This window comes from Empidonax traillii, unplaced genomic scaffold, assembly GCF_003031625.1.
Source record: "Empidonax traillii isolate 1590-97213 ecotype Southwest subspecies unplaced genomic scaffold, ASM303162v1 scaffold170:size2694500, whole genome shotgun sequence".
NCBI classification, from domain to species: domain Eukaryota; kingdom Metazoa; phylum Chordata; class Aves; order Passeriformes; family Tyrannidae; genus Empidonax; species Empidonax traillii.
Window position 1 is genome coordinate 229,756 of NW_020955363.1, and position 23,116 is coordinate 252,871.

The 23,116-nt window shown below is 38.4% G+C and overlaps 1 protein-coding gene across 1 annotated transcript; it reads right to left on the reverse strand.

Annotated features, from left to right (window-relative positions):
* Positions 1 to 1,187: 1,187 nt before the first annotated feature.
* On the reverse strand, positions 1,188 to 23,116 carry USP38 (ubiquitin specific peptidase 38). Its single transcript, XM_027885669.1, has 10 exons — positions 22,381 to 23,116; positions 20,730 to 20,865; positions 16,122 to 16,251; positions 15,762 to 15,863; positions 13,118 to 13,276; positions 12,031 to 12,224; positions 11,400 to 11,493; positions 10,467 to 10,573; positions 8,020 to 9,367; positions 1,188 to 4,129 (listed from the first exon to the last, which is right to left on the reverse strand). The coding sequence occupies exons 1-10, from the start codon at positions 23,063 to 23,065 to the stop codon at positions 3,971 to 3,973; spliced, it is 3,114 nt and encodes a 1,037-aa protein (XP_027741470.1). The 5' UTR covers positions 23,066 to 23,116; the 3' UTR covers positions 1,188 to 3,970.

Genomic DNA, 23,116 nt, shown 5'->3' on the forward strand with positions numbered 1-23,116 from the left:
ATTCAGATTTAGGTAGGCCTATGATGGCTTGAACATGAAAGCCTTGAAGGCTGTCTATTTTGATCTCGTTCACACCACAGATCATTTGCTCACCCTTTGAAAAAGTCCAGTAATTTACATCTGATTACAGCCTACTGAGGATACCAAGGGGTACAACCCATTACATCTCATTGTAGATTGTTAACCAGGGAATCAGTCTTGTGTTAGAAACTGAGCACATTTCTTTGGATCACAAACATTCCTAGATTCCACCTGCTGTGACTTGATAACTTTTATGCCTCATTCCCCTAAATCAGACACCAATACCACCCCGAACTGAGCAGTCAACCTTTGTTGTTATGTCACAGTTTGGTATTCCCTTCATTTACACTTTAATCTTTGAGCTTTAAAAAGAAAACTGGCAATGTGTCAAGACAGGAAGCACAACAGAAGAGCAAAACTCTAGGAAGGGACTAGAAGGGACCTCTGGTTTATCAGGTCTAGTTGCCTTCTACTCAGACACCACTTTGCATTTCATTTCTTTCATAGATACGCTTGGCTCTTCCTTCAAAGCAGGTCTCTGCCCAGAAGGCTGTTCCAGAATTAGTTCTAGTAATTAGGAATTTTGTTTCTAATCTAAATCTTATTTACAGAAAGTTTATAGCCACTTGCTTTTGTTCTAACACTCTTTCAGCTCACAGCTTCTGTCCTTTGCCTGTCACTCATATAAAAAAGTAGTATTCTGACCCCATAAACAACCACACTGCTACAGAATAAAAAAAAAATAAATTGGGGCTTACCCATGAAATTAAACTTCCAGGCATGCAGAAGATAAAATATTCAACTTCCAGAGAAGAGAACAAGGGAAAAAAACACAGGAGGGAAAAAAGCTAGTCAGAAGGTGTGATTTGTTTAGCTATCCAAAGAAGCCTTCTCTCCTCATCCTGGAAAAATGGGCTTGTAGTTATTGTCATCACTTGCTACAGAGGTGACATGCACAGCAATCCACTGTAATGCTCCACATGAAAAAACTGTACAAAATGAACTGCACAGAAGAAAGTCAATACAACTCCAGTGACCATTAAAACAAAGACCAAATCACAATTTGTCTTGTTAAAAGGAAATATGATTTTAAAAGACATACCACCCTTAAGTTTGGTACAAACAAGTACTTTTCATGACAGGAAACAACAAAAAACCCCCTAAGCTTCAGAAACAGTCTTATGTATTTCATATCTTTCTACGGATTCAATTTAGAAAACAAATTAGGAATGGAGCCAAAAAGGTCAATAAACAAACCATCCAGCATTCATTCACAGGCAACAGAAATCAAAGTACCATATGTACATAGTTCTCTCATATTATGTCCAGAAGATAGAGGCATGCAACACCATTACTGTCAACAACGAAAAAAGGTGTACATTCCAGAGCATGAAATACTTCTCCACTTCCACCAAGTTTATTGAAACCTTCCAAGTTAGGTCTGACTAATCAGCCAGTACGACGGCTGTCAGGTCAGCAAACAGACTTGCAAGTAGGTATTCTGAGTTTTAGAATCTACTTGTAAAACCCCAAGTAACTCCATCAACAAAAGTCAACAAGGGGAAAGAAAGAAGTTGTTTTCAGTTTGAGACACCCATCATTTTGTACCTAAACAGATCCAACCTGATTGACATTACTCTCATATAAATTTTCCATATTTAACACCTAATTTAGGACAGGCAAACAAGGGTGTAGAAAGCCTTCTAAGAGCTCATGAAATAAATATAGTACAACAGGTATACAAACTCATTCTGCATGTTATTTTTAGGTAGGCTACATAATTTATATTTTTACTGTGAGAACATAAAAACAAAACTGACCTTTACAAAATCATGATTTCATATAGAGTAAAACCACTTGCCCCTGCTTCTACTTCATAGTGTTTTAAAATGAACAGTAAATTGAAAGAGAGACAAAATACTCCCATTGTAATGCAAACAATAGACAGCTTTTTAGTGTGTCCTCACAATCTGGGAGAGGAAAGTCAAATTAACCTGTCATATAAAACATTTTAAAACCAGAGTTAACTGGCAGAGGAGCCTAAAAGGCAATAAAAAAGCCTCTCAGACTGAAAGAATTTCAAGGCAAAGTAAGCTTTCAAGAAAACCTCGTCCAAGTACAACGAAATGAAAACGTTCCTCATGCTGGACTCAAAACATTCTACATTTCCACAGATGAACCCCTGGTTCAGAGACCTACAACTGAGATAGCAACAAAAAGCGTAGGTCAAAGCCAAGGTATCACAAACTGTCACAACAAAGCTTGGAAAGTATTAAAAAAATCAAAGCGAGCTGCTCTGGCTTTGTTGAGCAGTAACATATGAACCTACAGTAGAGTAAATAGCATCGTTTTAGTGATAATATAAAAATAGCTTGCAAGCTAAGTTACCTTTCAGACTAAACTCCATATTTTTAGAATCATACAAACAAGATTTCAGTTTCCCAACTTATTTTATGCTTTTTAAAGCATTTTCTAAGAAATTTATTTTTGTATAGTTAAGCTAAAACCTGCCAGGTCTGCATGCTTTTTAAGGACATACCTTCTCACCTAGTAGAATATAAAAACCACAGCAAAACAGTGCAGAAGTTTGTAAAAATACTTTAAAGAAATTTACACTTCACTCTAAGATTATTCAAGTTAAGAATTAATCACCAGGTTTGACAGTATAACTCCTTTGCTTCTGTTATCCTCATTGCACATAAAAAACAAAGTTGTTATTTCTGCCAAGACTTAAAAGGGTGGATCCTCCATCTCTGCTGGTCTAATGAGCAAGCAAACACTGCTCCATAGGCAGAATCATTTTGGGGCTTCTGCAGATAGAAAAAAAAAAAAAAATCCTGAACTCACCAGAAACTTCTCACTACAAGCAAAACCTGAAGGCAAGACTTCAAAGGACTCTTAGAAGCACAGCTCCTCAGCAAAGATCAATACAGGCAGCCTTTCTGCGACTTCACAAACACTGCTTTGTATTTATGACCAGTTTTTTCTTAGCAGTGCAGGCCATGAAAGTTAGAGATCACTAGGTATATAATTTTTTTTAAAATCAAAAAATAAAGGGCAACACTTAATGCATTTCCAACTAGCAGATTTTTACTTCTGAAAACTTAAAAGCTTTCTATATATGTCTTGATTTCTAATACTGACAAAAAATAATTGACTAGTAACACACTTTTCTCATTTTCTGCAGCCTCAGAAAGTTTGTTTTAAGTTACAGTACTGCAAGGCACATACAGAATCTCTTCCTTTCCAACACAGCAGATATATTCCCTGAAATAATTTTAAAATCTTCAAAACAATTAAAAATGCTACAAAGTCAACAGTTTCTATTTAAAAAACATTGTTCCTACACAACATGCACTTTTTTGGATAACAACTTAGCAAATATGTATAAATTATTTTATCTTCTTTTCATTTACACTGGAAATAGACTGAATAATTTTTAACCTGGAAAGTACTGTATCATGTCACATTAAAGTTATTGCCTTCATTATAAATTGCATCATCTCTGAAAATCCATAAAGCTGGGGGGGAGAGACTACATGACGCAGTTTAGCCCATGTGAAAATGAGTTTCCACATAAAGCAATACCATCAGAGTAAAAAATGAACTTTCTTCATTCAGTGGATGAGGACAAGAGAAACTGATGTAAGTGCATTTGTTCAGTTTAATGCAATGTCATTAGCAACTACTTTAAAAATCTTAATTTTCTCTCTTTTGGGCAAGCATATCTTACTATGAAAGCAACTGAATTTTTAAGAGGTAGTTTTTCTCCATTATGCGCTTATTTGTTTCAAATAAAACATAACCAAAAAAAACCCACCAACATCTGCTTTTCAACGAAGATCAAGTCTCAAAAATTGGTACAATATCTGACAAAGTTCAATATTTTATTTGCCCTCAGCAGTACTGGGCTGCTTCAGAACCAGTGTATTCCAGGTTGTCTTCGTAGTCAAAAGACTAATCTACCAATGGTACTGAACCCACCCCCTCCTCCACCTGTGGGCCCACAACTTCCAGGGGGGTCGTTGTCATCGAATCCATTGGGTCGGAAAGAGCACGAGGCTGAGGCAGCTTGAAGTGCTTGTGTTCGAGCACTAAGCTCTTGCTCCTGAAAGGGAAGAATAAGGACAATTCAAAAAACAGAACCCCCTCCCGACCAATTGAGCCCTTGAAGCAGCTTATTTCTAGTAAATTTTGAAACAGCTTTTAAAGCAATGTCATTAACTCCAGGACTCCTAAGTGTGAACAGCTTTGCTGAACTTCAAGTTGAACTTTCACAGCCAATCCAAGATGAACAGTTTCCTTAAACATCAGTAATTGTAAATGAAACATAATTAAATCCATTCAAGTTTATGCTAAAATCGTGTTCTATAGCGACATGGGATGTTAGTAAAAAATTTGACTGCAGAAGTTAACAAAGCATGAGTTTTTGATCCATTTCACATGAGTTTTCATCCTTGCAATTTTAAAATGGCCTTGTTCTTGCAAAACTGGAAGATAAAAACCATTAAATCAATGTTAATTATTTAAAAGACTTTTTTTATTTCACTCAATCAACTGCATAGACTAACAACCTACTCAGACAAAAGGCAAGGAGATGGACAAGCTATCTAGTTTCTATTTGTTGCAGCTTTTTAGCTTTCAAGTATTATTGCTACACTAACTGTTATAACATTAGTAGGTCTTTCCAACTCTCAAGCACTTCATAAAAATCAGTCAGCTACTGGAAAACATACCTGCACAAGTGGAAGGAACAAGAAAGCTCTGCCTCCTGACAGTTGCTTTTTTAGCTAAATGCTCCTGAGGCTTAAGACATCTAAGAAGGGGAAAAGCACAGGCTTCTCCCTCATTAGAGATATCATACCCTATTTTGTCTCTGGCCAACCAATTTAATAAACCTCACAGCATTTTTTTCTCTTTAGTACCCATTCTCAAATCAGCCAACAGCTTCAAAAAATGAAGGAGAGAAGGCAAGTGTCAGGCTCTGAAAGACTCACGGGAAAAAGACAGTGGACCTGTACAAGCTTTACTCCTTTAGAAAACAAACTGATAGTATTGAGGCACTTAAGGCTCGCACCAACATCCTCCTTCACATGACACCTCATCACTACACACCTCCCCAAGGCAACGGCAGCAAACTTTAAACAGGATTTTAGTAATTATACAGGTCACCTTGGATTGTTCCTTTTCTTCACCACCTCCTGGTGAAAGAAAGGAACAGAGCCAAGAACCTGGAAGATTGACTGTATTGTCCCACCAGGAAAGCACTAAACTTACGTCTCATCCATGTACAGATGCTAAAAATAGTCCTTGTGGGTTTAAATTACTTTGCCCTCTTCAAAAAATACAGCCTAAGTTTGAAACTATATGACACTACTACAGACTGAAATGCACACTCATTTCCAAAATTATCTAAGATATTTGGAGGATACTGTCTACATTGGCAATATTCCTCAAAGGTAGTATTATGCTATCTCCAGCCATATGTGGATTTGTAGGTACCTGGTTAACTATATGACATATCAAAAACTAAGTAAATTTACAGGGAATAACAAGGAAATATGAAGAACTCACTTCCAGTATCAGAAATCAACCAAACATTTTGTTTAAAATAGCAGATCTTGTATAAATAGTCTGTTAAGCTGGAAAAAAAAACAAACTAATGCCAAGCTGTTTAGCTTAGAACAAAATTTCTTCTCAAAAGTAAACAGCGAGAAACTCACTACACTGTACCTAGGCTGATTTTTATTTTTGTTTTTGATAAAATATTTCAGAAAAATATTAGTTTTAATGTAGCACTACACCAAACAAAAAAATGCAGTTTTCCATCCTGCCTCCTTCACTTTCATCCCTCCAGAGAACTGTTTTCTGGCAACTTTATGCCTCTTAAACTCCAGTAGTTTAGCTTTCCCTAACAAACCAAACTATAAAAGAACATAAGCATCAACAATAGGTTTGCAGCTATATTAAATAAAAATCTTAAATTATAGAAAAAAGAAAACTACAGTATTACAGCTAACATTTTTTTTTACCAGGTTTAGGCAGAAACACAATTTATTTTTATGGCCTTCATGCAGTTACTGACTTATGTGCAAGGGTTGAATCCCACAGCTCTGGAGACACTCATCATGTTTGGTACAGAGTCCGACTGAGCTGCAAGCACAGCTTGTGTCAACCACTTAGAAATGCTCTTCAGAAGCAACCATAATGCACTGAGAATAGAATAAACCTCAGCTGCGATCTCAGCTTCATTGCTAAGTGCACAAAGGGCTTCCATAATGGATGGAAGGTATCTCTTTATATGCACACACACACATGAGAAATATGGAGCAGTGATCAAATCAAACTAATAAAGTTTTTTGGCAAGTATTAGTATTTAGAAACCACACACTATTCGTGTATTCAATGCTAAAAGTGAATTATTTGGCAATTAGAGATCTTCCATGCATTATTCCTGCTCAGCACTTTGTGATAAATGAGCATTTTTCTTTCATCTCTTGAGGCATATATTGACTTAATTAATATTAACCTACAACCTACAATAAATTGTTCTAATATAGCACACAGCACCAAAATTTTTACAAACAATAATCTTGTTTCTAAAAAAACCCCAAATGTTGCATGTTTTCAGCATGATTATATTAATGTCAACAAACATTAAATCAGGTAAATAAAACTTGATAGTCAATACAGTTCTCTGGATTGAGAATAAAAAAGAGCATCCCCCCTTACTTCCCACCTGTTCCCAGAATGAGTTTTTTAATTTGTTTTAAATGGAGTGGGGGCTACCCACATTACATGTTTAGTTATTTAAAGTGAAAACATCTTAGTTTATCATGTGGTGAACTCATATGTAACAGCAAAACAAAAGTAGTAAGGTAGAGAATTTTTTAAACTTGTTTTCTTAAAAAAAAAAAAAAAAAAAAAAAAAAAAAAAAAAAAAAAAAAAAAAAAAAAAAAAAAAAAAAAAAAAAAAAAAAAAAAAAAAAAAGGGCTTTCTCAGGGAGAGAAAAGTAGATTCTTAACTTAGCAGTAAATTACTAGTTAGGAACTTTGAACCAAAAGAAAAAAAGAGGGCAGTTAGACTAGATGTGAGGAATACATTCTTTACAGTGAGGGTGGTGAAGCACTAGAACAGGTTGTTCAGAGAGCTGGTAGATGACTCATCCTGGGAAACATTCAAGGCCAGGCACGATGGGGTTTTGAGTAATCTGGTCTAGTTGAAGACCATCTTTACTCCTAGCAGGGGGGTTGGACTAGATGATCTTTAAAGGTCCCTTCCAATCCAAACTACGCTGTGATTTCACAATCAGAGATTGCTGCTACAGAGGCCAAGAGAAAGTCGAGCGGAGATGTGGCACATGAACAAAGACAGTCAGGGCACAAATGCTTTAACCACACGGTTTGCAAATGGCAGCAGAGTTAAAATTTTAACTCTTAGTTCTCTTGTTCACGTTTGCAAAATACCAGCAAACAAAAAGGAGACTACAGTTAGGGGAAGTTGTGGGATCACAGGCAACGCACAGTTGGCAGTGTTGGTCCCACAGAGAGATAAAGAATAGGCAGCAAAGGGAAAACGCAATCTAGTCACCAGCATTCATTCAGTTGTTTCAGAATTTGGGTAGGCACGGTTGTGTAAGTAAAACTTCATTACAAATGAAAATGCACTATTAAGAACACCACTTAGAATTTTTATAAGTATAAAGGCAATGAAAGTTTGAACCATTTGAAGCCTCTCCTGTATAGAATGAGTGACCTATAGGACCATCTCCACTAAAAATTTAAACTGAAATGAGTTTATGCTGTTCTCCTTGACACTTCCCATCTAATAGTGATAATCTTACCATGAAACCTGTTCAGCAACATCATGATGGAAGCCAGGCTGGTGATCTATAAGGTTAATATACCAGAACACTTAAAATCTAACTTGTTGATTCCTTTAGACTGCCTGTTGTGAGGCTTAAGACCACCACCCCTCACACAAAATTTCCATCTTACCTGCAAGTACAGTTTGTTATCTTTTGTAATTGCATCCATGAGGTCCTTTTGTAGAGGAGGGTCTCCATTTACCCAGAGTCCATTTGCCGGATTGCTGCTGAAGCCACAGGTGCTATTTTGCTTTTTGTAGAACAGAACATAAGCAGTGTCCTTCGGAAATCTACTGGTGATTTTCTGGACTGACTGAAATGAGGTAAATGTCACTCTGCTGTCATTGAACAGAAACCATTCTCTTGACATCTCAGTGTCCAGCTCATTTTCTACGACAGTACAAGGACTCTCCTCTGTCAACAACTTATCCTGAGGAGAAACTAAAGAAAGAGCTGTAGACTGGTGGCAGAGCCCTGAAGGCCCTGACCCAGAAACATTTCTAGCATAGGAATAGTAATGTCCGCTTTCAGAGGATACACCAGAGTGCACTACCACAGAACTTAGCACGTAGGGCACCAGTTGTGTGCAGGTCACTTCATCAGCACCTGAGGGCTTCAGTTTTTTAGCAAGATTTTCTCCAGTATCAGAAATCTCCACACCAACAGACCAACCTCCTGGAACTACTGCTAGAGGGGATGTTAGGCTTTTGACTGGCAGTTCCAAAACAAGTGGTAGAGACACATTGTCCAAGATTTTACGCCTTATATGACACTTTGGATCATATGAAAATCTCAAAAGAGTGAGAATGAGGTATTCAGGTTCCTCAATGATTTGCATAGTTTTCTCAGCATTCTGTAGAGAGGCACACTTTTCACAATAATACTTATTGTCTCCACTAAGGATCTCAGGTGCCAGAAAATAATTGAGTAAGTCTGTAACCGACAGGGTGCTTTTACCTACTAGAGTCTGAGACATATCCCTATTAGTCTGAACTTGCTTGAGTTCAGAAATTGTGGTGTTCTCAGAGTTCGGCTCAGTAGAAAAATCTTCTATGGTTCCTTCATTCATTATCGTGTCACATCCACTATTTACATCCAAATTATTGAGAGGTGTTTCTGCAGCAGGACTGGTTGCCAAAGTATTAGTTTGCACCATGTAGTCATCTTTCACTTCAGAATGTTCCATACATTTTGGGCCATTCTCCAAGGAAGTTGGAGGACAGAAAGCCAGAGAGAGATCTGTGAAAGCCTCTTCCTTTTGAGACATACTCTTGCAGTTCAAACAGCATATGGTAGTCTTCAATTTTCCTCCAAACATCTTCTCTATCAGAGTTCTTTCTTCACTTCCCATACAAGGTGCTTCAGCAAATACTTGTGTTTTTTGGACAGCTTCTTGTGCCTGGGACTCTTCATTCATTATACTTTCAGAACGCTTTGCTGAAGACAATGCTTTCAAAGTTTTCTCTTCTTCATGCAGTCTGAACACAAAGAAAAATAAATGTAAGTAACTGGGCTATTTTCCAAACAAATATTGTTGCACTATTTCACTTTTTTTCCCAGCTTTGCTAAAAATTACAGATGGCTAAGTGGCTAGAAGTGTCTTATAAGGAAAAAGCTGTTGGTTATTTTTTATACAAGCAAGTTGAACCACAGAGGCCTGTGCTATACGAGAGTATGAGAGGCACAAAATGCATTTAGTGTGGGTCTTATTATATATAACAGAACACAATGGATATATTGAAAGAACTGGTAAGTATTAAAAAAACCTAACAATGTTTTATTATTTACCATTACATTATCTTAATAAATCAGCTCTCCAGTTGACTGGTTCTGTATGTCAGATTTTGTAAGAGAATAAGCAGCTATTTATCTTCTGCCAGACTATTTCCAAAGAAAAGGTCAACATTCTGAAGCCAGGAAAGTTAAGAAACTACAGCAAGAAAAAACAAACCAAAAAAGAAACCCAAAATGGAGGGGAAAAAAAAATAAAGAGAACACTATTTCACTATTGAGATAAACTTCTTCAGAAGTGTAATCTGTCATAAAGCAGTAATGCTTAAGCTACATCTCAGCAAGCCAAAAATAAAGAGGGCTACTAATAAATTTAGGTATTTTTGTTTTATCTCTGCCACAAGTTATTTGCTTGCTTATTAACTGGTTATAAATGCATATACATCTCTGTGACTTCTGGGGCCTGTATGAAATAGAGTTGTCTCCACCAACATGAAATTCTGGGAGCACAATTAAACTGCTTTCAGCAGCCACAGAAATTTTACAACAGGACCACGACTCTAAACATAATACCCATGTTAACATTTGTAAAAGTGGGACATTGTTACCACTATAACCTGTTTTCAATTATGTGGATACTAGATGGCATCCACACTTTACCACAGATTAAGTCCATGAAGAAAAGCAGTTCATGGACCATACAGAAAACCAAAGAAAGACAGGAATGAGGCTGCAAATTCCTGATCCCCACTCAAGCAGTGGAACTGTTACACAACTGCTCCTAAGAGTTCAATACCGTGTGGTAAGACTGTAAATTCATTCCCATTAATGGCACAATACCCATACCTGTCTAGCAGGAATCTGAGGTATTCAGAGCAATCCTGCTGGGATCGAGGGGTGAACCATGGTGGCCTGGAAGCTTCAAAGAAAATCCTAGGAGCATATGCCTCCCTCTGTTCATGTAAGAGAAGCACAGGCAAGGTCACATAAGAACTTGAAAAATTGGTTATATTATTTTAATACTGACCACTGAACTTTGGACTACATTATTCTAGAGCAACTGAATGAAACACATGATACACAAACATTTAAGTAACTTAATTATACAAAGGGAGAGCCATTAATTTTGCAGCAATCACCTCTAGTACAAAGATAAAAACAATTGATCCTGCAGGCAAATATGAAACGTGTAGTGAGTGTAAACCAGATTATTATGTATAATAACCTGTTCTTGCTGATGAGTTAAAAAAACCTGTTTTCTTTCTTCAGAACACCAGTATTTCATAAGTACTAATTTATTTTTAAACCGATCCAGCCTCACTCCCTTCTTAAGTTCATTTCTATTATTCAAAGTGAACAGAAGCGTCTTATGTCTTTCTAGTATTAATAGAATGTTCTGAGCATGTAATAAAGTTCACTTTAGAATTCTAACTACAATAAAATTTGGTGTAAAAATCACTGCAGGAAGTCAGTTTGTCCTAGAAAGTTACATAAAGTCAGCTTGTATATCACATCAGGTCTTACTTGGATTTTCTCATTTTGGCTTCTCAAAGAAAAGGTGTTTCTGCCCACTTATAAAAACAACAAAATGCCACTTATGAAATACACCTCTCTAAGTCTATCCACACCATCTGAACATTTGGAGACAGACTCATTCCCATAGAAACCTATAATATTTATATTTAATATACTCAAGAGGACTCCCATGGCATCATGTTCATTACCATTTTGGTATACAGATGGAGGCTTAAAAACAGTAGATGAAATAAACTGACGTACCTGTGTATGGGCCAAAAATGCAAAAAGATGCTGTAATTTTCTCATTAGTGAATTACAGCCATTTAGATTCAGAGATAAAACATGTCTTCTGAAACTAAAATGAAAGGGAGAGGCATTAGTATCCTTGCTAGATTTCTAACAATGCAGTTATCATTCCAGCTCAGATAACTATTTTAAATTCAAAGACCACAAAATAAGTAATACTTCCCTTTAATACCTGGACTCTGCTCTAGTCCAGATGCAAAACTACTGTCCAGTAAGAACTAAGACTGCAGAACACCTATTCCTTTAAACATTTAAACGAGTAAGAATGGACTATAGACAGACAACATTTTTTCAATACCTTCCAGATTATCACAAAAACATCACCATAAACTTTTACAATACTGAAGAGAGCAAGGACACTGAGGAAAAAAGGACTTGTCTTTTGACACTCGACAGAAGGATCAGGATTTGTAATGGCTAAAATTGCAATTTCACAGAGCTGAACTATTACAAAGCTGAGTGCAAAGAAACCCACTCAGTTCTAGCAAGCTGAGAGACCCTGGGACATGTTACTATTCTGTGAAAATTAAGAATGCAATAACTGCAAGACTTAATTTGCAATGTAGAGCTGTTAAGAACAACTTACTCTGTAGCCATAAAAAGTGCCTGAATAACACTGTTCATGTAGCAAGTATTTCCTAAATTTATTAGACCTGTCTTCCCAGTTTCAGATTTTCCAGAAAGTCTAGATAAACAAGATGGCAAAGAACTGGATTGAGAAGTCCAAGCACTCTGACTGAGAATCATCTTAATCTTCTCTTCAGTGGGTTTGGGCATATCCTACAAGAGAAACATTTAACACACTACTTAGGTTTTTGTATTTGATTTTATAATACCTCCTGCCATTCAGCAGTATTCTATCTTCCCTTGGTCCCCCACTCTCCTTTAAGGCCTTGCTATCCCTGATAGCCTAAGAGATACATCACCCACTCCCCCTCCCTGCCCCAAACCCTCTCCTTCTAAGCTTTCTTTACTCAACTCTCAAATTGCAGGAAATAAGGGGCATTTGGAGTTAAACTGATAAGGGCTTTTAAGTGTCAAAACATTTAACTGCAATATCAGTGATGTAAAATAAGGTATTAATACTCAAGTGATCTTTGTGGGTTTTGATTGTTGGGTTTGGTTTTGGTGGGTTTTATTTTTTATTTCTTTTCAATTTTATTTGTTTAGGAGTGTTGGGTTTGGACTTCTTTTTAATTTTTTTTGAAACAGTATAGGCCAGCATCCCTTACCCACAGAGGCCTGCAATATCCACTGCAATAACAATGATGTTTGGGAGCTAGCCCAAGGTCACCACCATCCCAAGTACTTCTTCTCATCAGTGCTCTTAACTTATATTTGAAGCTACAGATTCTAGCTTGGGTTGAAATGAAATGCCTAGAATAAACTTCACAAAAGTGTATTGGTTGTTATATAAGGCTTTAGAAATTAGTTTGTACTCTGAATAAAGGATCTCATGTCAGGTTTTTTTTAAAGTCTGCTATAATCCTATCACAGACACTCAGGCAAATTTTTCTACCATATTACAAGCACAATAAGAATTGACATGAGATTATATGGTTGGCTCTTGTCTCCCGGTGGAAGTGCTAAAGAATTTAGATAAGTGGAATTATAGTTTCGTACTTGGAAAAACAAAGCAAAAACATTCCACCCTCTCAACATTACTAACGTACCTTAATAGCTTCCAGAATGGGTTCATAGAGCTCTGGAAATCCTGAATAATGATACATCATACAGTGTATCAACTCAGACAACTGCAACAGAAAGGCTCTACTGGAAGGCAAGCCATCCCTTTTGAAGGAGTGAACCAAACTGACCACGTGTGGGACAATCTGAACGGGGAAACAAAGAAACAAATAGAAAGGTGTTATTTGCATTCTCCTATTTTTCTTTCTTTCTACAAACAACTTCATTGTTTTATATATGCCAAATGACAGGGCACCCTTTGTTATTAAATAAGAAGTGGTTGAGAAACAATGACTTGAAAAATGTGCATTATTCTTTACCCATGACAATTTTCAAGCAGCACAATTAATTATTCAATGCTCTCTTTAGCTCCCATAGCAAGTTTTGGAACTTTATGAACTTAAAAGGTGCACGCTAAGATTTTAAGTGGTCAAGTGTCCAAAGTATTCATCTTTTTAAGGATATTAACTGCCAACGTTTTGCTTGTGTGCCACCATTAGCAGTTTAGTATCCTGTTCTAATTTCACAGATACGGTTTTTAAAGCAAACCTCCCAATTTTCCTTCAACAGAATCTAATGCTTGGGATCAAAAGGCAATGAATATATTCCTGCTATTCCAGCTTGCAATAGGGAAACCGGTTCACAGCTCCACCTAGCGAGGGAGCTCAGCTCCACAAACCACCTAATGTAAACCACCTGATCTACTATCAACTCAAAAAGTTTATCACAGCTGTGGTCATCTATTTGTGCATTAGTTCTGATTCATTACTATTTTAAATTGGGTATAAATCAGAAGTGTTTACTCCATCTCCTTCCCCTTCTTCAGCACAGCTCTTTATTCTTAAGTCCATAAGACTTATTTTATATAGTCTTCATTTACTTAATTAATTTATTTCTAAGCAGTTCCCAATGAGTAGGAACTTCTCACTGTGAACCAAAATATTTCAGACACCTTTGCCAGTTTCCAAGTGATCAAAATTGATTAACTTTGAAAGAAGTTGACGGAATAATTACTCATCACTAATTACTACTTAACAATTTATAAGGTAAAGACATGAAATACAGAACAGAAATTATAAGAATATTGTAATTTTAAGAAAGTATACCAATTACAAGAATTAACATACTTCAAAACACCAAAGTGAAAGGGGACAGGTGCAAAATACTAATTTGCCACTTTTCCAAATACTGTTTTTCCTCTGAGTATAAGAAATACTTTTACATCTCTGAGAAACAAACCCTACTCTTTTCAGGTAAGGAAAATATCCACTTCTTAAAAGACAAACACCAAGAGGAAGAGTTCAATGTACTACAGAGTCAACAGTGAAAGTTGCAATGCAAACACTCCCTCTTTCAGTTTAAAAAATCCAACTAATTTATGCTAATGATGCTCAAGTATAAAGAGGGGTAAAATTTTATTTCAGATGCACTGCCAAATAAATTATATTTATCAAATGTGTATTCAACCATTTTACAGTCAGACTATTTCTTATAAAAAAGAAAACAAGTAGTTTAGGCGGAGGAAAATACTACAGAATACTAAATGATAGCAGTAGCTCAAAAAATGATACTGAAGATGGTTTAAAATGCAGCAAGAACAGTCAAGAAATTCTGAAGAGAGATGTTTATGCAGTACTGCACGCAGCCTACAGTAGAAATTTTCTTTGTTAAATCAAATTCCTATTTCTAGAATAAGCTCTTTCATATTTTACATTTTTCTTCGTGTTTTGTCTCTCTCAGGAACAAAGAAGAAAAGTAACACAGTCAGTATACGAAATATTTATATGATTTGAGCATACTCAAGGCTACTTGGCTTCTTCATTTGTGACTCAGATTTTTATCCTAGGCCAAAATTAGGGTGGTGGAGGGAGGAGAGAGAAACTGCAGACACCTATCATTAAAAAGCAGTGTAAGAGCCATAAGGCAATTACTGTGAAATTAAACAAAGGGTTTGATATCCCTTCAGAGCCTTGCAGACAGCAGTGTGCCAGGCTGTTACTATTAAATCTCAGACATATTTCACTTAAAGTTTAACCTGAAAACTGAGTATGGGATCATCTTGCTGTATTAATACAGTCACTGTGATACCCTCTATCTCTGGCCTTAACTAGCGAACTGCATTTTGAAGAGGGGCCATTAAAAATAGTCTCCTTCCGTTTTTCTACATGTGCACTGAAACACAGATAGCACAGCTTTCTTGAGGTCAAGTATTTCCTGGTCTCAGGAACCTTTTGAGAGTGACTAGGCTACTTAGAGAAGATAACTGGTTATCTCTTTTCCCCAGACATTGTGCTTGAAAAATCTACTTGCAGCCCAACTTTATCAGCTATTCCATAAAATGGATTTTCATACCACATAAAATGGATTACCAGCAGCACACAAACTGTGGTGCCCAAATACTAGTGCCAGAAATATGTAGGTACAAGGAAGAACAATGCTTGCTTCCAGTTATGAATGGGGCGAATATGGAAGCTAAAAAGTCTAGTGCTCTGTGACCACAGGAACCTGATTCTAGCACCTTCAACAAAGACAAAACCCACGTGCACCAATTCTATTACTCTTTTTGTTACACTTTGGAAAACCCACGAGTGACATTTCAAAGGACTGAAACCCATTTATTTAGTAACTTACCAAATGAAAAGCTTCTGGAGAATGCTGAAAACTAAGTAACATGTGCGAAAGGACAGCAAGGGCACCAGGCCTCACTAGAGGAAACCAAAGTCGATTAAAGACCTAAAAAAAAAAAAATCACACATTTATTTCAGTAAATCCGTAAAGTAAAATTTCAGTGAACATGTAAGCAGATCTGCAAATACACAACCATTTGAAACAGACAATCATTTCAGGCAACTGAAAGCCACAGATACATTTACGTGATATTTGCAGAATAAGAAGATGTTATCTTGCAATACCGAAGATGTGAAGCAATTGCGTAGCTGTTACAAATTCCTTTCCCTCTCCTTCAGTTTTGAATGCACTTTTCCAACATACCAATTCGATCTTAAGCAGAGTGACATCAATGAGGATGGTAAATTTCTGGACTGCAGCCAATCCTTTCAGCAGTGCAATCACCCATGTTTCCACATGCTGAGCCAGAGGCCAGGATAACCAGTCAATCATTCTGAAAGACAAATCAAGACCAAAAAAAATAAAAATACCAATATGTCACTAACTTTAATCTCCACAAAAAAGACTATATATATTACACACTTACACAGAGACTCACAAGTTAAACAAGCAGTAAAATAACTTCAATTATACCTCAGGTCATTTAACTTTGAAATTAATAATGATCTATTTAACACATTAGAAGTAAATACACATCCCCCCAAATACATAAGCATATGAAATTAATTATTATGTATTGTTACTTGTTATTCAAGAATATGAGCCATGACTGCATAGACATTAAGCTAACATCTGGCAAAAACTTACTGCTGAAGGTAAAAAAAACGTGCCTGTACCTGAGAACCTTTCCTCTGACACCTTTTACCCCAAAGCAGACCAAACCAAACTATTAAGGAAGCTTCTTTAACTTACAACTACATTCTTGGAGGCTAACTCAAATACTCTCAATCAAAATGGTAACATCTAGTAATTTTAAATACGTTGCAGAAGGTGTTATAAGGATCTTATAAGAGCTATCAGCAGCCTGGGGTCCACATGAGCCTCGAAAGTAAGAATTTCACTAGAGCTAAGAAAAATAAAAAGTGAAGGGACTTCCTGGGCCTAAAAAATACAGTGAGATATCAGCAACAGAAAATGGAGGTATTCTATCCTTCTACATTAATAGACAAATTATACTCATCCTTGAATAGATTAGTTGAAGCAGTTCTAAGACAATACTGCAAGGCAGTGCCGGCTAAAACATGAAATGTAGGCTTTGTTCCTTTAAGATTTACTTGGCAATATTTTGGATTTTTTTCAACTGTCTACACGCTCTCCTTCTCCAAATCAGATGAGGCAGCAGTAATTAAGTGGAGGGAAAAACTTTTTACCATGAGGGTGGTCAGATATTGAGAGCAGTGACTGAGGCTGAGCTGCCTCTACCCTTGCAGAAAGCTCTTAACTCGGATGGACAAGGCACTGAGCAATGTCTGACTTCGAACCTGGCCCTGCTCCGAGCAGGACTGGACCAGATGACTTTGAAAGGCTCCACTCAACCTCCAGAACACTAAAATTCTATTCCATAATGCAGTGAAAACAAGAAGTTGAAGCTGTATTACTTGACTACCTTTTCTGAAAAAGTTCCTCATAAAGACTGATTATTTTAAGAGACTAAATTCTAGCGTGGAACGGAACAGGCTGCAAGTAACCAGTCTAATAAACAGTCACTATCACTACAAAAGGGCAGTTAGTCATTATCAATCTGAAGCAAAACTATCAGCCCCTGGTCTCTCTCTGGAGATTAAGAGTTCCAAACAGACTGAAATCAGGGTTTCAGTCCTCAGATGCCAAATTAAAAAGACAATCATGGTCTTTAGCAACACCAGACGTGTATTCTGGACATGCTGTATTACCAGAAACACCCTCAATTTACACAGAGTTTATAATTAGGATCTGAAAAATGTGTAGTACTATCTGCACATATAACATTCAAAGGTTTCTCTAATATAAGGCATCTTTAGAATTGCCTTTTTAACAAAGTAGCAGAGATCTCACCAAGTTTCTTCCATGTTACTGCAAAAAAAAAAAAATTGTGAAAAAATATGGCAACATCATAACCACTGCTCTGAATTTACACAAAGCTCTCATTTCCTCAAGATGTTAAATTCAAATGTTTATTCTAAGCACTCTTTCCATATACTTTTTAAAATGGAGAATCAAAAAATGTAAGCCAAAACTGCTTTTGCCTGCTAAGAGAGAATCTTAACTTAAAAACAGACCCCAAAACTCCTAGTTCTTAAGTCTTCAAATCTTCCCCTCCCCAGTTTGTAGGTTTGATATTTTTCAGCAGTGGCAAAACACCTGCACAGCTAATTTAAGCCTAATGACAATATATTTGGTTTTCTTAATTAGGTTTTTACACAAGTAAAGAGTATCTCAGTATTATGTGCACTTTCAACCACACTGACTCACAAACTCCAAGTGAAAAACACTGCTTTTGGGTGGGAGCTGGGGCTCCTCTAGTTCTATGCCATTGCTCTGGACACAGGATGGGCCATGCTGTGTCATCTCTAGTTAGTATAAGTAACTATTTAACTATTCACCATTGTTACCAATAGGACAACTGCTGTTGATTGAGTATGATGAGCCTTGTAAAGAGGAGCCTCATTCTTTCTGTAATTGATACAGACATAACACCCATCCTTAAAATCTGTTTTTGCTCTTAAAGCAAGAGTTAATGCTCTTAGGAGCAGAAACACAAGCCAGAAGAGGAAACAGAAGTAACTTGTAGACACACTTGAGACTGTCCCAAAAAGCATCAAATTTCAGATCTGATAGGCAAAAATTATGTATTTTAGTTACTAAATTCTCTCTGCATTGCATTTACTTGGCTCCTGCTCTGTTGCAACCAATGACCACATTTTTAATACAAAGGCAGATAATCATGAGCATGTCTGTTATCCATGTACATGCCTAATAAGGACAGCATTTTTGATATCTCTAACCCCCCCCCCAACAATCTATTAACCTTTTCATTGGAAACTATTTACTACTCTGTGTTCAACTTCAGACAGACTCTGCAGTGTCATGGAAGTTCTACTTAAGAAGTGAGCAACAAGGTCTCTAATTTGTAGTCACCAAAGCTCTTCTGCCTCTCACCAGGAGACCTTGTTGTGCCTGGAGTTCTGCACCTCCTGGGAATGCTGCATGCCTGATGACAGCATGGTCATTTGGTGCTCCGGACATTCCAGCTGCATTAACCTCTTTACAACTGCTCCACTAAGGCAGAGGAGAGTAAACACTGCAAAGGGTTGCCAGAGGTAGAAAAAGAAACTGGATACGGTGTTGACATGAGTATCCACAAACAAAATAACAAGGAGTATCTAAGAAGTTCCATCGAGTATTACTTCAAAGAACGGACAGGGCAAGTAAGATTACACTGCCCCTCCAAAAACAAGAAGGAAAACCCCCACCATATGGCAAGTACTAAAAAAAAAGAGCACTACTTGGATAATGACAGCTCCTATTGTAAGCAAAGCTCAGCACTGCATTACTTCCCTAAGCAGAGGCACACAGGGGAGACATTCTAAAGCTAAAATTACCTGATCACACTGTGTTAATGCAGTAATACAATATAAATGTTAAAATTACACTAACATGAAAATTAATCTCCAGCATATTACTCTCAAATTATTAGCAGGCACAAATCCTTCTGAATTTCCCAGCTCTGACTTTTAGACTGGGCACACAGCTTTGGTAAAATTTTTTAGCCAAGTAAATTCTTTTAAAGTGCCTAAACAATGTCTTACCCCAAATTATACTATTATTGCTGCTTCTTTTCATTATGTTTTCAACTGAAACATAGCTTCTCAATTTAATGTAAATACCAGGAATGTTTTCAGTGTGAAAAAACCCTCACTATTTCACCTAGATATAAAAGTGCTACATTACATGAATGTTTAGGAATTACACCACACAAATGGATGTACTAAAAAATAATATTGCAGACATTAAACTCTTAGTTAAAAGTAATTTCTTAGAAGTTGGTTTTTTTTAATAAAAAATTCTAACAGCATCCTTTTTAACTGCTTTACTCATTCTTCTACCCCTCAGTACTCAGTAATTTCCACAGGCTTTAAAAAATAATTCAAAGAACTTCAAGGTCTTCATCTTTCTCCCCCTGCCATCTTTCTGCATCACTATTATTCACGTCTGAAGGTACTAAGATATGAAGACTGCAATCTGAGTTGCAGTCTGTTAGCACTGCCTCTAATCATCATGCATACTCAAGGTTAGATTAGTCACAAACAATATGCAATTGCTTTTACTTCATTCTTATTCCTCTGTCATACAAAGAACAACCAAAAACCCTCTGAGGGCTTGAGTGAAGATGTAATGTTCTCTGTGAATCCCACTAAAAAATGGGGAAGATATCTAAGCAGAAAAATCCTCAAAACTAAGCAGTAAAACTAATTTCTGTCTCCTCTCTTCAAAGAAGAGGATGAGTAAGGAGTTGATGGATAAGACAATCACATGAGACCACCTTGCTTCTTGGAAAAGCAGAAAGGTTCATGTTCTGAAAATACAGGCTTGTTTATCCACTTGACTGTAAAGCCCATGAAGTTTCCTATTTATGCCATTTTCTGTATGGTGGGAAACCTACACATATCATCTAAAAGGAACACAGATGGCTTCCTCCTAGATTTTCTATTTAACCCTCTTCTTCATCCACTCTAGTAAAGCATGAGAATGAAGCAGAATAACAATGAAGGTAGCAATCTTCAACTCAAACCATGCCAGTAATATCCACGGCATCATAAATACATTACATGTCAAGCAGCATGAACTGGAATATCATTTTAAAGTTCATCTTTTTATGTCTTTTTTTGTTTAGCTGGGTTTTTTTTAATGGAACCTAAGTGACAAATAACTTCAAAAAAAGGAAAGATTAAGAAAGAGACTCTTCTCTCCCTTTACAATGACATGCATTACCTGCACAGAGCTTGAGTCATACTTGCATCTTTCACATTTGGATCTGTGGTAAGGCTCCTGATGAGTACTGTAATCATCTGTAGTGGTATGTGCTGCACAAGACTTGCCAGTGCAACAGAAGGTTCGAAGGAAGTATCTGTAACAGTCAAACATGACACAATGTAAGAAACTAAAAAGAAAACCCCACAGGAAAAAAGTAAGATTTATGATTTATCTTCTATCCAACAACTTGACTACAGTTGAAAAGTGAGAATTAATCTATCCTACATCTATCATCACAAACCAAACCAAAATTAAAACATTTCAATTAATTAAGGACAAGGGACAGCACTGAATTACAAACTCCTTCTGTTCATTTAATACACATGCAAGCAAGTGACAATCTGCTACCTTCTTCCTCAGCCCTAAATGGAACTGAGAAGTAGGGTTTATATTTTTGTTAAAAAAAAAAAAAATTACCATACAGTTATACTCGATGTTAAGCCTAAGGATTTAACATAGCTGACATTTCCCATGTCCTGTCTTAGCAACTGTCTGCTAACCATACCAGTTATGGCAAAATATGATGTTAAGTTTCCCAGGTACCCCACTGGTAAAGGCACTTTCCCATGGAAACCAATATGGTACTTTACAGATTTCTGAGGTCAGAGAGGGCCTATTTGCAATCACATTTCCATTACTCAGGCACTGAATGCTTCCTAAAATAGCCAGGTTTTATATATTTCTTTCATAACCCCCAATTTGGTAAACAGTTCCAAGATTTGAGGTATCTCTCTTGAGGAAGCAATGAGGAAGAGTAGCTTCTCACAGAATTGTTAGGGTTGAAAGGGATCTCTGGAGATAATCCAGCCCAATCTCCCTGCCAAGGCAGGGTCACCCAGAGCAGGTTACACAGGAACACATCCAGGTGGGTTTGGAACGTCTCCAGCGAGGGAGACTCCACGGCCTCCCTGGGCAGCCTGCTCCAGCGCTCTGCCACTCAATATAAAGAAGTTACTCCTCATGCTGAGGTGCAACTTCTTGTGTTTATGGCCATTGCTCCTCAACCTGTCACTGGGCACCACGGTTTTGGCACCCAACCTCGAGATATTTATATGCATTTTGCTACTGATACTTTTAATACTAACAGGACACCCAAAACTCTGTTTTGGTACATCATTCAAAGCATCGCTGTGAGAGACTGGATTTGTATCGCACTGGAGCCAGCTGGGAGTCCTCATGGTCAGGGCCTGCATGCCAAAATGCCTATTTTCTCACTAAATTAAAAGAAATCTCTCGGGGAAAAAAAAGTCCGTGGCTTTTTCTCTTTATGTGACTTCAAGGTATTAAGAACCAAAGGCTCTGCAAAAGTTTGCTGAGAACTCTTGGGAGTCTAATAGATAAGAAAAGCACCTGGGCAGCGCATGGCTCGGACCCAAGAGTTTTTCCAAACACCATGCTGCTCTGCAGCTAAATAAATCACCATTTCCCCTCCAGCTTTTGCGAGGGGAGAGGGAAACGCACTTTAGCGCCTGGGCGACAAAACAACGGTTCCAACGAGAGACGCCCTACAAAGCGACCACTCGCCAGGGCTTCTCCTTCCCGCTGGATAACCTCCGCCCCACGTCACCCAGCACGGCTCCCGCCCCCCCGCACCCCCCACCCCGCTCACCGGCGGCGGAGATGACGGCGAAGAGCTCCTGCAGGGAGGGCAGCAGCGTGTCGGGCTCTGCCTTCCAGACGCTCCGCAGCAGCGCGCTAACCTGCGTCACCTGCGACACGTAGAGGCGCAGCTCGGCCTCCCGGGTGCCCTGGCTCTGGAAGTGCGCGATGCTGCGCACCAGCTGCTGGCAGAAGGCGAGCGAGAGCTTCCTGCCGCGGGGCAGGCACTGCGGGAAGTCCCCCAGGAGCTGGCAGAGGCGGGCGCAGAGCGGCGGCGCCGGGCGCTCGCACACCAGGCGCAGCGCCTCCACCTGCAGCAGCTCGAAGAGCTCCAGCACCGAGGGGCAGCTCATGATGAGGCGCAGCCCCGCCTGGATGTAGTCGAGGATGGCGGGGTCGCGGTTGCTCAGCTCGCCGTAGCCGCGCTGCAGGAGGCCCAGGACGAGCCCGCGGTTGAAGAACGCCTCGAACTCGGCGCGGTGGAAGCGGCCGTAGGCGTCCAGCACCTGCCTGCCCACCTGGCGCTGGAAGGGGTCGGGGCCCTGCAGCACTAGCCGGGTGCCGAGCGCGAACATGGCGCGGCACTGCGCCTGGCTCAGCGGCGTCTCCGCCGACTCCACCACGCGCCGCACGATCACCCGCTTCAGCGGCAGCGGGTGCGACGAGCTCACCAACCCCTCCAGGATCTTGTCCATGGCTCCGGGCGCATCGGCCGGGCGGCGGCAGCGGCGGCGGCGGCGGCGACG

Coding starts and splice junctions, on each gene's coding strand:
- USP38 (XM_027885669.1), bottom strand. CDS start 23,065: ATGGACAAGATCCTGGAGGGGTTGGTGAGCTCGTCGCACCCGCTGCCG. Junction 15,864..16,121: donor CTCTGCTTAAGATCGAATTG/GTATGTTGGAAA, acceptor TTTTTTTTTTAG/GTCTTTAATCGACTTTGGTT. Junction 11,494..12,030: donor GCACTTTTTATGGCTACAGA/GTAAGTTGTTCT, acceptor CTTTCATTTTAG/TTTCAGAAGACATGTTTTAT.